Source organism: Strix uralensis, chromosome 26, assembly GCF_047716275.1.
Source record: "Strix uralensis isolate ZFMK-TIS-50842 chromosome 26, bStrUra1, whole genome shotgun sequence".
NCBI lineage: Eukaryota > Metazoa > Chordata > Aves > Strigiformes > Strigidae > Strix > Strix uralensis.
This window is the reverse complement of record NC_133997.1, coordinates 4,483,760-4,497,803: the sequence shown is the minus strand read 5'-3', so window position 1 is coordinate 4,497,803 and position 14,044 is coordinate 4,483,760. Positions and strand designations below refer to the sequence as shown.

The 14,044-nt window shown below is 48.2% G+C and overlaps 1 protein-coding gene across 9 annotated transcripts in view; it reads right to left on the bottom strand.

Moving 5' to 3' along the window:
- Positions 1-14,044, bottom strand: part of GRAMD1B (GRAM domain containing 1B) — a 132,656-nt gene that overhangs the window by 11,735 nt on the left and 106,877 nt on the right. For all 9 annotated transcript variants that reach the window (XM_074851156.1, XM_074851151.1, XM_074851152.1 and 6 more), the window contains 12 exons: positions 10,342-10,426; positions 9,361-9,464; positions 9,116-9,211; positions 8,592-8,672; positions 6,351-6,466; positions 5,711-5,867; positions 4,404-4,593; positions 3,885-4,028; positions 3,114-3,232; positions 1,515-1,657; positions 762-865; positions 139-342 (listed from right to left, as the gene is read on the bottom strand). In XM_074851156.1, the coding sequence (XP_074707257.1) occupies positions 139-342; positions 762-865; positions 1,515-1,657; positions 3,114-3,232; positions 3,885-4,028; positions 4,404-4,593; positions 5,711-5,867; positions 6,351-6,466; positions 8,592-8,672; positions 9,116-9,211; positions 9,361-9,464; positions 10,342-10,426 (1,543 nt within the window). The remainder of the gene's footprint in view (positions 1-138; positions 343-761; positions 866-1,514; positions 1,658-3,113; positions 3,233-3,884; positions 4,029-4,403; positions 4,594-5,710; positions 5,868-6,350; positions 6,467-8,591; positions 8,673-9,115; positions 9,212-9,360; positions 9,465-10,341; positions 10,427-14,044) is intronic.

Genomic DNA, 14,044 nt, shown 5'->3' with positions numbered 1-14,044 from the left:
AAACAATCACAATACATCCTCCCTGCCCCGGAAAGTCCTGGCCCCTCTTCCCATTAACCTTCCGCAAGCAAAGCTCTGGTTTTTCCCCAGAGGTAGCCAGCTCTCCGTCCCCAACGTGAGGCGTCCGCAGTTCCTTACCTGCCACGTGCTTGATTCGATGTGCAACCTCCTCATCCGTGGGGGTGGTGACAGGACTCAGCACCTCCTCCAAGTGTGGCACCCGCAGGTGGGCATGGGCCCGTTTCCTCCGGCGCACGGTCGATTGCTTGCTCACTTTCTCTTTGGGGGATTGTCTGTGGACCTCAGCCAGGTATGTGCTCTCCGTTTTGGTCAGTTCACTCTCTGCAGAGACACAAGGGAAAGCATTTCACAGAAGGGGCACTGGCCTGGCAGAGATACCGAGTTCAGCCCTCTAATGGCACAGCTGCTGGGCCTAAGAAGTCGGCAGGGTGTAAGAGGCCCATGCCAGAGGACACACTACACCTCCCTTGTGCTTTCTGTCAAACTCTGACCCCAGACTGCCTGCGCTCCCGCCCCAGAGCAGGATTTGGTGACCCGACTAATTCCAGCAAGTGCTACCAACGCCGTGGTAATAACTGTGGTTGCCCCCTCTCCTAAGGCACCCCGAGATCTGATCCCCACTCGGCTGGCAGCAGGTACCACGCTGCCGTGCTGCCCACTTGCAGGGAGGGAGGCCTAAACTATGGACGGTGCCACCGTTTGTGGGTCATTACTGCAGCTCCAGTCACTGCCACTCTTACCCAAATGACGGAAATAATCTTCTAGGCCGCTCCAAAAATTCTTCTCAATGAAGGATTTCACCAGCCCCCAAGGCTGTTTCCTGTAACGTAACTCTGTGGAAACCCTGTGTGAAGAAAGGAAAGTCATTCTCCCGCTTTTGCTTCCTGGAGGTGATGTCAATTCACAATCCTTTGTCAACGTAAATATGAGAAATAATCACGCACACTGTTATTTCTGGAATGGTCTCAGCCTTTTTTGTTTCTCAAGGAGAAGCACTGCATGAAACGTCCTTCCAAAGGCAGTGGCCTCCCGAGACCTTCAGCCACGTGGCAGGAAGACATTTAGATTACTTATCGAAGTCAAACACTAAAGCCTATAGCTTTGCTTGCTGCCAAATTCCTCTGCTCTTTCCCCCAAGCACATCTCAGAGACACAGTCCCTGGAAGTGCGTCCTGTTGCTTATCCATGTAGTTTATTGCGTGTGACAACTGGGCCTGCACACCACTGCTTCCAAGAAGGGGTCAAGAGAAGTCTATAAATCCTCTCCCTGATGCAGCTGTAACTCCTCTGCATCGGGTCTATCGTTTGCTCGATGTCCCTACAGTAGGCAGCTGCCCCTACACTAACTCTTTGTGACAGAGTAGTGTTCTGGCAACAGGACAGACATAAGGCTAAGCTCTCCTCCCCCCCTTCTACCACACCAAACAGCAGAACTCCCACCCAAAGGTGACTTTTGGTCATCAGTAAAGCTCTTTATCCCCCAAGAAGTGTACCTGAGTCGGCTTTTGTTTCTGGCAACACGAGTCAACGTGTAGCGGTTAATGGTGTAGAAATAATCGTGGTAGGGGACGTCGTGAGTTAGCACCTCTGCATCTATGACATAGCACTCGCTTTCTTGGCTGGCTTTATACATTGTCTGCATAAAAGACAGCATGCAAGGCAATTATTAGTCTGGTTAGAACACGGCTTTGATAGATTGGCACCCTCACCAGCACATTACAAAACCAGTTCTACCACAAATAGGAGACCACACCCACACCCAAGCCCCATCTCTGCAATCTCCCTGTGAACAGCTCATTTTTAAGGGACGGCACCCTCGAGGAAACCAAGTGTTTCACTCAGATGCTTCCCAAGGACATATTTCAAAAGGGCCATTCAGTTCCAGCAGCTCAACCTCCAGCATTTTGTATCAGACATGGTTATGTACACTGCAGTGTGGGGACCCGGGACCTTTGCCAGTGTTACCTCCTCCCATTAAACTGATGTCTGGCTTGTCAGGGAGCAACCTAATCTAAAATCAGAGGCAGCCCTGCTCTGAGCAGAGGTCCTTTCCAGCATAAATTATTCTGCAATTCTAAATGCCATAAAAACACATCAATTACTTCTTTGAAGCGCTTCTGATCTGTTGCTTTCTTTGCCCCAGAACAAACCTCACAAAGGGGCCAGACAGAGTTAACTGCAGATCTGTATGCAAAAGGATGGCTTTCCTTACAGACTATTTCCACTTACCTCTGCAGCGAGGACACACACAGCAAAGTGCGCCTCAGTCCTCGACCCCAAACCCAGAACAAAATAGGCTACGTCCTTGCTTGCCTGGAAGAGTACTGTTCCCTTTGCCCATCACCTTGCTCTCCTGTTCTCTTTCTCTTATTTTCCCTGCACAGTCTTTGCTTCTGAACAGCACACTTCATCCCATCCCTACAAGGTACACTGTGCCGCTGGGATTCTTCTCTCCCCGAAATGTAATGCTCAGACACCCCATCTTTCCTTGGCTCCCTCTTCATATACCCTCAAGCTAACTCTCAGTATATACCTTTGGCCACTCAAACATATCTCTGGAGACAGAAGGAGGCTTTTCCTCCGTCTCTAGCTAGATACAGATAGCCTGGCTCTTCCTAGTGCATTGCAGATGCTCCCCTTTTTCACCTTTTTAAACAGGTGAAACATCTAATTGTTCTCACCCATAATAAAACTGCCTGGACATCTCTATGTAAAGCTGTGAGAAGGACGGGCCAGACAGTATCTGACTTTCTTGTGCCCTCTTCATGAATAACATCTGCTGGACTGACTGCAGCTCAAAAAACACCAGTCTGGGTCACACACACAGTTGTTAAAATGTGCTGGTGTGTTTAAAAACTCATCTGCTTTTGCTGGAAAATTTATGGCCCTTTCTTTGCAATGCAATCCAGTGCGAGTGTAAGATTAGCTCTTCACATTTGCAGCGATACTGGGTAGCAAGTTAATACAAGAAAAATGTGTAAAGGAAAATGGATAGGGAGAACGAAAACATGCGAAGCAGCATGCCCAAGACAAGATAATAAATCACAGATCTGTTTCTACAAAGCATTGCACCCCGCTCCCCTTTCACATACCTGCGTCTCAGTGACAGTGGCAGTTTTGGGGGCCAGAGGGTTGGTGAGGGTAATGGTATACAAGATCACCCTGGTCTGATTGCCATTTTCTTCCTTCTTCCAGGGATGAAAGATAATATCTGAGAGGACAAAACAATATTCCATTCAAGTAACTGGAGAGGGATTTCGGGTCAGTTCCCTAGGCAAAGGCATAACCATATCACCAAGCTCAGGACAGTATTCCCTTCCCCTTGGAGAGCTTGGCTGCAGCAGCACTAGAACTCAACTGAGTGTGAAAGAAAGGTCTCCTGTACTAAATGTGAATATTTGCCCCCTCTTTCAAGTGCAGGGAAAGGGGGAGAGGCTGGGAACACACCTCCTTCAGCAAACCCACAGTTACAGGGGAAGGAGGACTACAGCATGCCAAGGGACCCTCTGCATCATCAACTGCACAGTCCATGCCAGTGTCTGGTGTGGAGCTAGAAGAGCTTTCTCCTCACACCGTTAAGCCTGGAAGAGAGGATCAGGCCTTAGCTAATGTTAAAAAATAAGAGAGTCTGCTTCTTCCATAAACTCAGATTCGGCTCTTAGAAAATAAAATTAGATAGCCAAAAAGGGCCGGTTTACTGTCAGTACAGACTACAGCTGATCTGCTCAGAATATGACCCAATCCCTCTATCACCAGGCAAAGCGACACCTCCAAGGCACAGGCTGAGACCTTTCTTCTGTACAGGCCTCTCTGCCTCGCAGGGAACACACGACAGTGACCGTGCTGTGCCACCAGCAGCTCACCAGAGAACCGGCGCTGTTCCATGAAGTCCCTCTGGAACTGGGAGTCCGTGAAAAGCAAGTCGTAGAGTTTGTCCACGCTGAAGTTGAACACGTCGTTCACATACTGACGGCCGTTCAGATCCTCGTAAAAGGCTTGGACTTCCCCTGTGAGGAAACAGGCCCACGAGCCTCAGCCATGATCCTCCACGCCAGTATCAGAGGTTGTGCTTTCACAGCACCAGGCCCTTAGTATTTTACTTTGTGAAGAAGGAACCCAAAGGGGGTACTTCTAACCCTCTCCCTCCACTGATCCCAGGACAACCAGTGGAACGTCAGAAGGGGTTATTAACTACATTAGTTATTTTAGGGACACCCTTCCAAATACCCCACACCTTATGCAGCCCAGGGTGGGAATTCTTTGCATCTTCTGAACTCTTAGGGTCCAGAAAAAGGATTCAGCCTTTGCTGCTTCAGTCCCTCACTGGGAAGAATGGGAGAAGGCTGAAAACACCCCTGACGGAACAGCCCTTCCCCACATACCTTCATCATGGGTCTCTGACGAGTCACTGAGCTCAGTGGGAATGTCTTCGTTGTCATTGAAGTCTAGGGAAGGGGAGTTCACGGGGCTGATGATCTCTATCTTCTCTCCCATGATATTTGCAATGCCAATGTCTTTTTCCACAGGACTCTCTGCCACTGCCTCTTCCTCTTCTGGTAGCACTCCATCAAACTGCAGCAAAGAGAGACCATAACAAGGGCAAGATCAGCACCTGGAAATTGGGGTTTATTTCTGAAAACTTTACATCTGTGGGCCAATTTTCATACCTTTGAACATTTAGCCTCAACATGTCTGGAAATTAAATAACAGAGAGAGGAGGAAGGTTATCATACAGCGTTTGTAACACACATGGACATACTAGATCACCTCCTCCCCAAGAACCTCATACAGTTCAAGTTTGGGACATAAATAAAGCTTTTTGCTTGTTCAGACAAGCACACAAACAGTACTGGTTTTGCTCCTGAACAAACCCTATACAACTGGGAAAATCTAAGGTTTTATCTAAACAAGGTCTGCTCTGCCATAATACTATGAGGGCACACACTGTTTCTGAGAGAATAACTGAAGGCTGAGGAGAAATTATAACCCTTTTGTCGGGGTCACCATTAGCTGGGGGTCCTTATTTCTCTGTGCAGGAACAGGAATGACACAACACCAATATGATTGAACCAATCCTGGTTACATTTATATTCTACTAAGTTCCGTACACGCACTCATCTATCTTCTAATAGGCTACAGGTCATCTACACACGCTGTTCATGCGCCTCTATAAGCATTTGCATTGGTTAATTGCAATTAGTACGCAAAGCCCCAAACTTGCCAAAAACTCCCTTATCTCATACCCTGTTTTGCTCAGACTTGTGTGCTTTTGCTGACCCACAGGTGTTTCTCACTTATCTGCTATCCTGTGTGTTTTTGCCAGCCTTATTTTGCTGGCCTTGTCTTCGTCCTTGCATTCTTCTGCCTGCACTAACTTCCCTCCAGCGCGGCCCAGACTCCTACACCCTTTTACCTCTAACATTCCATTTCTTTTCATCTAAAAGCATGGAAAGGAACACGCGCTTGCTGCTAAAAGTCCCAGTTTACTGACTTTTAGGACAGGCAGGCTTTGCTCCCTTTTTCTTGGCCAGACCCCATGCTCACAGACAGCACCGACTCGAGGACTGAGGTGAGCGGCAGTGGAAGGGGAGCTGCAGGCTAAAGGGTTACCTCATACATTCAGGGATGACCAGCTGGAACCCAGAGAAAAGGATTACTGCTCCCACTGCAATGGAGGAAGGACACTTACCGAGGCTGGCGCTTCACTGCTTCCCGTAGATGTCAATGTGCTGGCAGTGACAGATTTCTTCGGCAGCTGAGGACTAGCTTCTGGCTTGGCCTCCATGCTGCTTTTTGAGGAACTATCGTTGACTTCATTCTCTTCCACAGGGATTTCTTCACAGTAGCTGAGACACCACAGAGAACACAGGTTTTTATGTTTACCCCTCTCAGTACAGCTACAACTGGACACACAGAGCAAGTAAGAATACTTCTGTGAAGTTTCCAGTCTGACCGGAAGCAGAAATGGCTCAGTGCAAGGAAGATCAAGCCCAAGCTTTTCAAGTGCTTATATAGACTGACAAGCATCAGCGCTTTCTGACCACGTAACATGCTGACTGGCCTTGTGACTGGGACACTCTGGCATTTAGAACTGCTCCTCTAGCTCAGCAAGTAGAGAGGTGGCATTTCAGTCCCTACCAACTTCCACGAGGAAGTGGTATGCTTTCCACTTTTTAGACATTACATATTTAAGGGCAAATATTTGACCAGAACCCAGAATCTCTCGCCAGGGACAGTCAGCAGTTTGAAGAATGCAATATATCAGGACTCCTGCTCTCCTGTGGCCATCTTTTCTTCATCACAGACAGATTTTACTCCTCCTCACTCACCCCATTGTGTTGAAGTCGTCATCAGGAGGCACATAGTCTTCATCATCACTGGTCAGACCCAGCTCGTTCCCATAACACTGGTGGACAAAGTGCCAGAGCTCCTTGGGACAGAGAGGCTAAAAGAAGGAACAGAGAACAGCATATATTTTCACCTGAGAGGACTAAAATATAACAAATTTTTGGAACTACCCTTGTCAGGATATTATATTCCTTGCCCTGAAAGCAGAAGCAAGAGATTCTGACACAGCCCCAGGTGGGAGGTGAGAGCCTTCTGACAGGCTCACCTCTTCCACTGATGCTACAAGGTGGATTGTGTGTTACTGGCAGGCTGGCCCAGCTCCGTGCTGGCTAAGGGCTGCAGGCGTATGTATCCCTACATCATTAGGCCAAGCTGGCTTAGAGATTGCCCCCATCAAGCAATAAGAGGTCCTTTTGCCAAGTAAGCCTTCACCATCAGCCCAGGTTCTGCCCTAAAATTGGACTTTGTCATTTTGCCATGCCCCAATCTCATGTTACTTAAGACTATCAGAAAGCCAATGTGAGGCTACAGCCAGAGCAGCACATGAAACGAGACTTCCTGTTACTACAACGCTGTGCATGTAAATAATGTAAGGAGTAAACCTGCATTTCCCTCCACATGTGTCCTCCCCACCTCTTCTGCTGTGCCTCCATTTAATGTCTCCTACTACACCAAACCCCAACACCTCATGAGTTTTTTCCCCTGCAGGTTTGTTTAAATTGAAGCTGCCTGAAGAATTACAGCTGCAGGGAAAACGATCTAAAACAGCAACAAAGAAAAACATTTCCTGTTGCAGTTTAAAATCAAAAAGAGTTCATCTCACCAGATACTATTGTGAAAAGCTTGTATATTATTCCAGTGAAAAAGAGAAAATTAATTATCAAGACCATTCATAAAAGCCCAGCTTTTCAGGGATGCAGGTCAGTTGGTCACCATAGGACTGCATTCTGACGTTCTTAAGAAATGGGGCAGGAGAACTTGTGATTTAAATATGTGGTACAATGATAAAAGGGGATGGACTTTTACCAAAGAGAAATTTATGACCAATGACAAAGATTTCTTGGTAATGAGGGAAAGCAAATCTAGTGAACTTTTTCCAAGTTGCTGGCTTGAACTTCTTCCCATAGTTACTGCATGGGATAAGGCAGGAGATTTTTAATCTAGCTCCCAAAAGTAGCAATCAAAAGCATGGGAAAAACCTCTAATAGAAACTGTTATCCAGAAAGACTCTGCTTCACCTTCTTCGCGCATGCACTGTAATTCACATGGCTTATCAGGAAAAGTGGACTAGGTTCTTTCTCCCTCTCTCCTGCTAGGCATGGATCCTACATGTGGGAAAAGAGCCCTGGAAGCATTTCCTGCCTTTATCACTCCATGTCTCAGTTCCCATTTGCTTTGACCTTGAAACCAAGGGCACTGAATTTTGTTAGGAACTTCAAAAGGCTGATCAAATTACAGCATATGGTGGCAACACAAGTTGCCCAATGCAAAGCGATCCTTTTGCATACTAAATACTACCCCGATTTTCAGGACAGGGTATTCTGGGTGCTTCATTACTTAAGCCTTCCAGTACGGTATGAACTCAAGCCAGAGCATCTCAAAATGCTGGTAGCACCGTAACATCAGTTCACGACTCTTACTCCCTCAGTGAGGCCAGAAATACTCAATGGACTGTGGAACAGATACATGATCAGATACAGGCTATACGAGGCCTCTGGCATAGCAGGTGCACTTCCCTGCTTTATTTTAAAATCCAACGCACTGAGCCCTTACCCAGTGCACCCCACACCCACCACTGTTCTCGTGTAGTTTTGGGACGCCCTGAACACATGCTCCTTCTCTGTCCTATCTTGAACTCTGCACTTCTGAAGCACAGAGTTACTAGGAGCTTTGCCTGGGCAGTGAGCTATTTCTGTTGCACTTTGAACTGCTTGTTCTGGGCTGTTTCACTTGAATTATGGACCTCAAAAACACTCCTTCCTGAGACACATCCTTCCACACCTCAGCAGAGGCATCTACTGGGTGTGCAAGACACGTCTGTACATAGAATTCCATGTGAAAAAGAGAATTACACCTGCAGTTATGTACCTGCTCTGCCTAGACACATGTTTACTGTCCCTACATCTTTTTATGCATATATATTAGTCACAGGTATTATGCTTCTGCATATATTCATCACCTCCCTTTCATCCCACCCAACACTGAGGTGCTGATCTCTGTACCTTGTCAAGGAGAGCATTCTGCCAGAGTCTGAACATCATCATGTACGTCCTGTCTCGAGCCCCAAAGGAAGTAAAAAAGTGCTGAATGGGAAGAGATGAAGAGAAAAATTAGTTTGGAAAAGGCCCAAAAAAGGGAAGAGAGACAAACCTGTTTGGATTGCTTTCCCGCTACAGTCCCCAGAAGGACTGAGCAAGCCATACAGCACAGCTGCTCAGTTCTTGGGCACAGACTGAAGCGCACAGACTTGCTGAGCACCTCTTACCCAGGAAGCGAGTCTGAGCACAGAAACAGTTCCGTTAGAGATGTGCTACTACATAACCCGGATCTTCCACCTGGCCCCACACACCACGTACAAGCTACCTGTGCTCCAGGCTCAGCCCAAAGTCTGCAGAAGCTCTGGTGCTTCCTCCCGGGCGCCAGGTGGCAAAAGCAGTCAGTTTGGAAAAATCCCGCAACACCCTTCTATTTCCCTGCCCCAACAGCCATAAGGGGTGGCCCAGAGGTGGAAGCTTCAAGGATGTACCTTTTCAGTGTCAGTGCAAACTTGGATGGCGTTAGGAATGAGCCGTGCTGTTTTTTCCTTGGTCATCGAGCAGATATCCTTCAAGCGAACTGTCAGCTACAGTCAGAGCCATGCAGAAAGGGGAAGGCAGAAAAAGAACACAGGTAAAGAGATAAGAAAGACAATGGAAAGAGAGCTTTTAAAGCAATGTCAGCAAATATGCTGACACAAAACACATGCTCAATGCGGCAGCCCGACAGCCTTACCAGTGTCTCCCAACGGAAGATGTTGCTGTAAAAGCAGATCCAGTTTTCAGAGAGGTAGAGGCGGCCCTGCAGGAGAATGTCTCTCTGTAGCGCACATGAGTAATCTGTGGGTGGACAACAGATGGGAATTTAGGAGCAGCAAAACCAGAAGACAGGACAGCCTCAAGGTGAGGACAAGCAGCAGCATCAAGAGAAGCAGCTACTTGACACAACCCCGCAGAAAGTCCAAGGCAGAGCCAGAAGGAACTGAGATGCAGCCGCCGCTCTGCCCACTCGGTTACAATTCCTCCCAAGGGCACATCACAATCTCTCTTACTGACTGATGATCTTGCCTTATTAGCTGGCCATTCTGTAGCTCCCTATGTACTAGTTCCAGATTTTTATCTGTCTTTTCCTTTTTGACTTCTAGAACTGTTGTTCATTTCCCTCCCACTTTAATCACCCTAAACAATTTCTATTCCTCTGCTAGGATGTGCATCTTTCAACAGTATGAGATCACCAGTTACATAAAAGAACAGATGCAACGCACTAGGCAATCGCTAATCAGCTGCAAGGCCAAAGCCTAAATGGACACGGGAAGGGCAGTCATGTGTGAGTAGGGAGCACTGGGGATGTTAGAAAAAAGGGAAGCTCAGTAGCATGCATGTTGAGACACACAACCCTGACCAAATGAGGAAAGAGCTCAAACACTAACACACTGTCAGGTTTGGGGGAGCACTGTGGAGGAAAACACCCTCCTCAAACCATGAGAGAACAGAGGCGTAGCCGATACAAATCAGCGTTGCTCTCCCTGAAGCAAAATGAATGAAACCCATTAAAAATTGTGAGGAGGAGTTCCGTCTGTGCACATGAAAGGCACAATGGGCTCGTTCCTTGGTGGAAATCAATTTGAAGAAGAAAAAGCTGCATGCACGCGTGCTGACTTCCTCCCCAGACCATGGGCCAATGCAACAGAGCGCTGCACCAAGGGGCTGACCTTACCTACGATGAGGCGCTCCGTGTCAGGAAGCTGTTTGAAGAGTTTCCTGAAGTCTTCATTCCGTTGTTTGTATGTTGGACTCAACACCTGCAAATAACAGAGCGCCTGTTAAAGAGAGGGGCAGGCATGAGTACGGAGAAACGGAGTGGGAAAACAGGAACACCTTGGTAAGGAGAAGGGGGATCAGATGCACTTACAAAGCATGAGGCTAGGAGCTCCCATCACAGCAGACACACAGACGGGAGGATTTGGGATTTAGTGCATTAAGTGAGAAGAGGAGGAGAACCTGACTTGGAAGAGCAAGTACAGAGTAGAAGGGCCATACCCATATCTGCTAGGTAGCAAAACAGAATCGCATGGAAGCTGTGGCTGCAGGAGGAATCTCTTTTCCTGCAATCCTAGACTGTACATGGTGTGACACATGCTCTGTTTGCAATGCATCAGTTAGCCGCCCATCCCCAGCTCCTCCAGGAAGCACACAGCAACCCCAGAAAACAGCAGAGCTGCAGCCCTGCCAGAGGAACTGGAACGATCACTGTCATCAATAATGCTCAGAAATAATGCAGTCATCCCCATTCCTCTCCCCATCAAGTGTTCCACCTGGCAGTCAGTGAACACAAAACTACCCGCTGGTATAGTGAGAACAACTGTTGTGAGCCTCAGAGGAGGCTCTCGCAGGGACTCACCCATGTTTTGTGCTTATTCTGCAGACACCTGGCCTCATGGAAGGCCTCAGAGAAAACGGTGCTGTTGGCTGGAGGGAAACCAGGAGCTGGCTTCTCTCTGACATTCACTGAACTATCATGTGATCCTGTCCATGTTAGACCACCTCCTACACACCATGCCCGTGCTGACAGCCGCTGCTAAGAGCCAGAACATCTTTTGAAGGCAGTTAACCAAAACAGAGGCAGGTGCAAATTCAGGAGGCCCATATCTGCCCTCTGATCTATCATGCTCTTTCTCCCACAAACGCAGGGAAGGCAAAGCAACCTGAGGTACAACCTCTTCCCTTCCTATCCCCATTTCCTCTCAACAACCCTCTCCTATCACTTCCAGCTGTGCAAGACAAATCTCCAAAAGCAGAAAGGTGGGCACACCTCAGAGCCTCCCAGAAAGGGCCCCAAATTCAAAGTGATTATAGAAGGTAGCTTCTCTTTGAGAGTGGTGTTGGTGGAGTCACAGGGGTGGGAGGAAGATGAAGTTTATATAGCATTAGCCTTACAAAACCATCAAATGCTGTCAAATCAGAGAAGGAAACACAGACAATACCCTGCCTCCCAAAAGCATTCCCTCTTCCTCGTACCAATTCAATGAACTGAAAATAACATTTTTTAACATCAACTCAGCACTTCCGATATTTGATCCAGTCCTGTGGGCCCAAAGGAAAATATCTTACTTCTGAATAAAATCTGCTAACCAGCACATGACAGAAATATGAATTTTACTTACCAAACTCCTAGCCTGAACATCTGGAAAAGATCTTGGTCAGAGATGGGCTCCAGCAAGAGCCCAAGCCCAAGATTTCCTGGGACAAGGAGATGTGATGGGAAAGGAGGGGGAATAGAGATTATAACCAGCTCTGCACTTTGGGTTCAATGCATCACAGCAACCCAACTCAGCAGTACAGTTTCCATGTGGAGGGTACTTCCCTCCCTTCCCCGCAATAAGGGATGTTCTGACCTGTCTCAAACCTGTACTACCACAGACACTTCTGCTTAGCACCAGAACTTCTGTTAGAGTGACAAACAGTTCTGTTTAGAGACACTCACAGCTGGAATTTCATCTGATCCATGGCTGACGTTTCCTTGCGATAAGTCAAGTCTCTCCAGGTCCCACAGCAGGCATGGCAGTTCTTGATCCAGCACAGGATCCCAGAGAGCCCCACACTCCAGCAAGGAATCCATAGCGTTCCCTCCGCACAGCTCCCCGTGTTCGCAGACAAACTCTGCTTTTCCTGTTCCTGCTGTCACCGCTTCTTGTTTAGATTCAAAGTCGAAAGAGATACAAGCAGCTTGGCAGGAGTTTACATGCCTTCCCCTACTTTCCTGCTCACATTCAGGTCATCTGCCCTAGCAGCCTCTGTGGATCTGAGAGAGGATTTGCCCTCCAGAGGACTTTGAAAAAGTGGCTCATTAGGGTAAGCGTGCAGGCGGGCAACCTTTGTGCTCTTCTGCTCCAGTCTCACCAGCTTCTTGCTGTGGGCATCCCTTAAAGCACCGCAAAAGTGCCGACAGCCTGAGCAGTCCCAGGCAGGTCTGTGCAAGGCATCTGCAACTCCCGGCCGAGTCCCGATGCCCAGGACTGCCAGAGCTCCCAACTGGGACAGCTCCGGCTGCCAGGACCCCACCGGACCAGCAGTAATTCACAGATCTAGCCGCAGTTTCCAGGAATGAACAGGACCATAAACGGCTCAGAGACTTCAGCTGCTTGGGGTTTTTTTCCCCTTTGAAACCAGAAAAACAGTTATTCCTTCAGTGTCTGCCTCAGGCTCTCCTCTCTAGTCCCTCTCTGCTCTGAAAGGCAGCTTCAGCCTTTGTTAACGTTTCTCATGGAAGGAGCGGGTGGGGAAGATACCAAAATGACTCGCACATGCTTTAAGTTACTGTAGCTGGGTAATTCTGTCGGCCAATGCCCTGCAGTAACCCAGGCTCAGCCCTGCCTCCCCGCAGATGTTTCCTGTAATGGAAAGTTGCTGGACAGAGTGTGCTGGGGGAGGCGCAAGGGGAGTAAGGAGAGACCAGTTTGAAGAATATAGCTATGAGAAATCAGCCATGTGAGACCCACACAGTCAGTAATCTTCAGGGTTCTGCTACTCCTATATGTATGTCTGGGCCCCCCCAAAAAGCACAGGTCTTTCTAGGTTTCATTCATTAGTCAGGTCACTTTGGAAGTGAAGGGCAAGGGCTTCCTTCAGGCTCCAGCACATGAACTCCCTGCAGGTGCCCAGCGAGACTGGTTGGAGTGCTGGAACTCCCCGCATCCCTCTGCTCTGGGTCCCCGGCCTCTCCATCTCTCTACTCGAGTGCAGAAATGCACAGGTAAACGTCCCCACCACGACACCAGTGCTGCTCAGCTATGATGCCGAGTCTATGAAAATAAGTATACTGAAGTAAAATCCTCAATTCTTCCTATCAAACTGAGCACACAGATCTCAAAAATGAAAACAGAAAAAAACAGCAACCAACCAAGACTCTGCAAAGCCACTGTTTCATTCCAGGGCCAGTGACTGCAGCTTGCTCACTGAGAGGAAGAGCTGAGGAGCGCTCTGTCTGCTCAGATGCACCACGGTAGCACTGCTGGTGCTAGACAGCACACAGGTCCCTCCATTTAGCCCTGTTAGAAGGAAGCAGCACATCCAACCTGCCACCCAAGACAAGGGAACAATAAAATTTCTGTAGCCTGGGAAGGACAAAGAATCAGGATTACAGGCCTCTGCGAGGTAACCACACGGCTTTACTGAATGGCTCTCTTTGCTGGAAACTGCTTATGGGATTACTTCCAAAAAAAACCCCACCAGGATGCTTCTGTCTACACACCCACCCACCTCTCTTTGCAGAGATGAATAGCACAAGAAATCGGAAGAGCTAACCGGGAGGTGGAGACAGCAAACATTAACTCTACTGCAAACAGAGAGAGATGGGACAGGATGGCACTGCGCAGGGTGGAGAGAAGAGGCTGGAGTTGGACATGGGGAGAAAAGGGTGA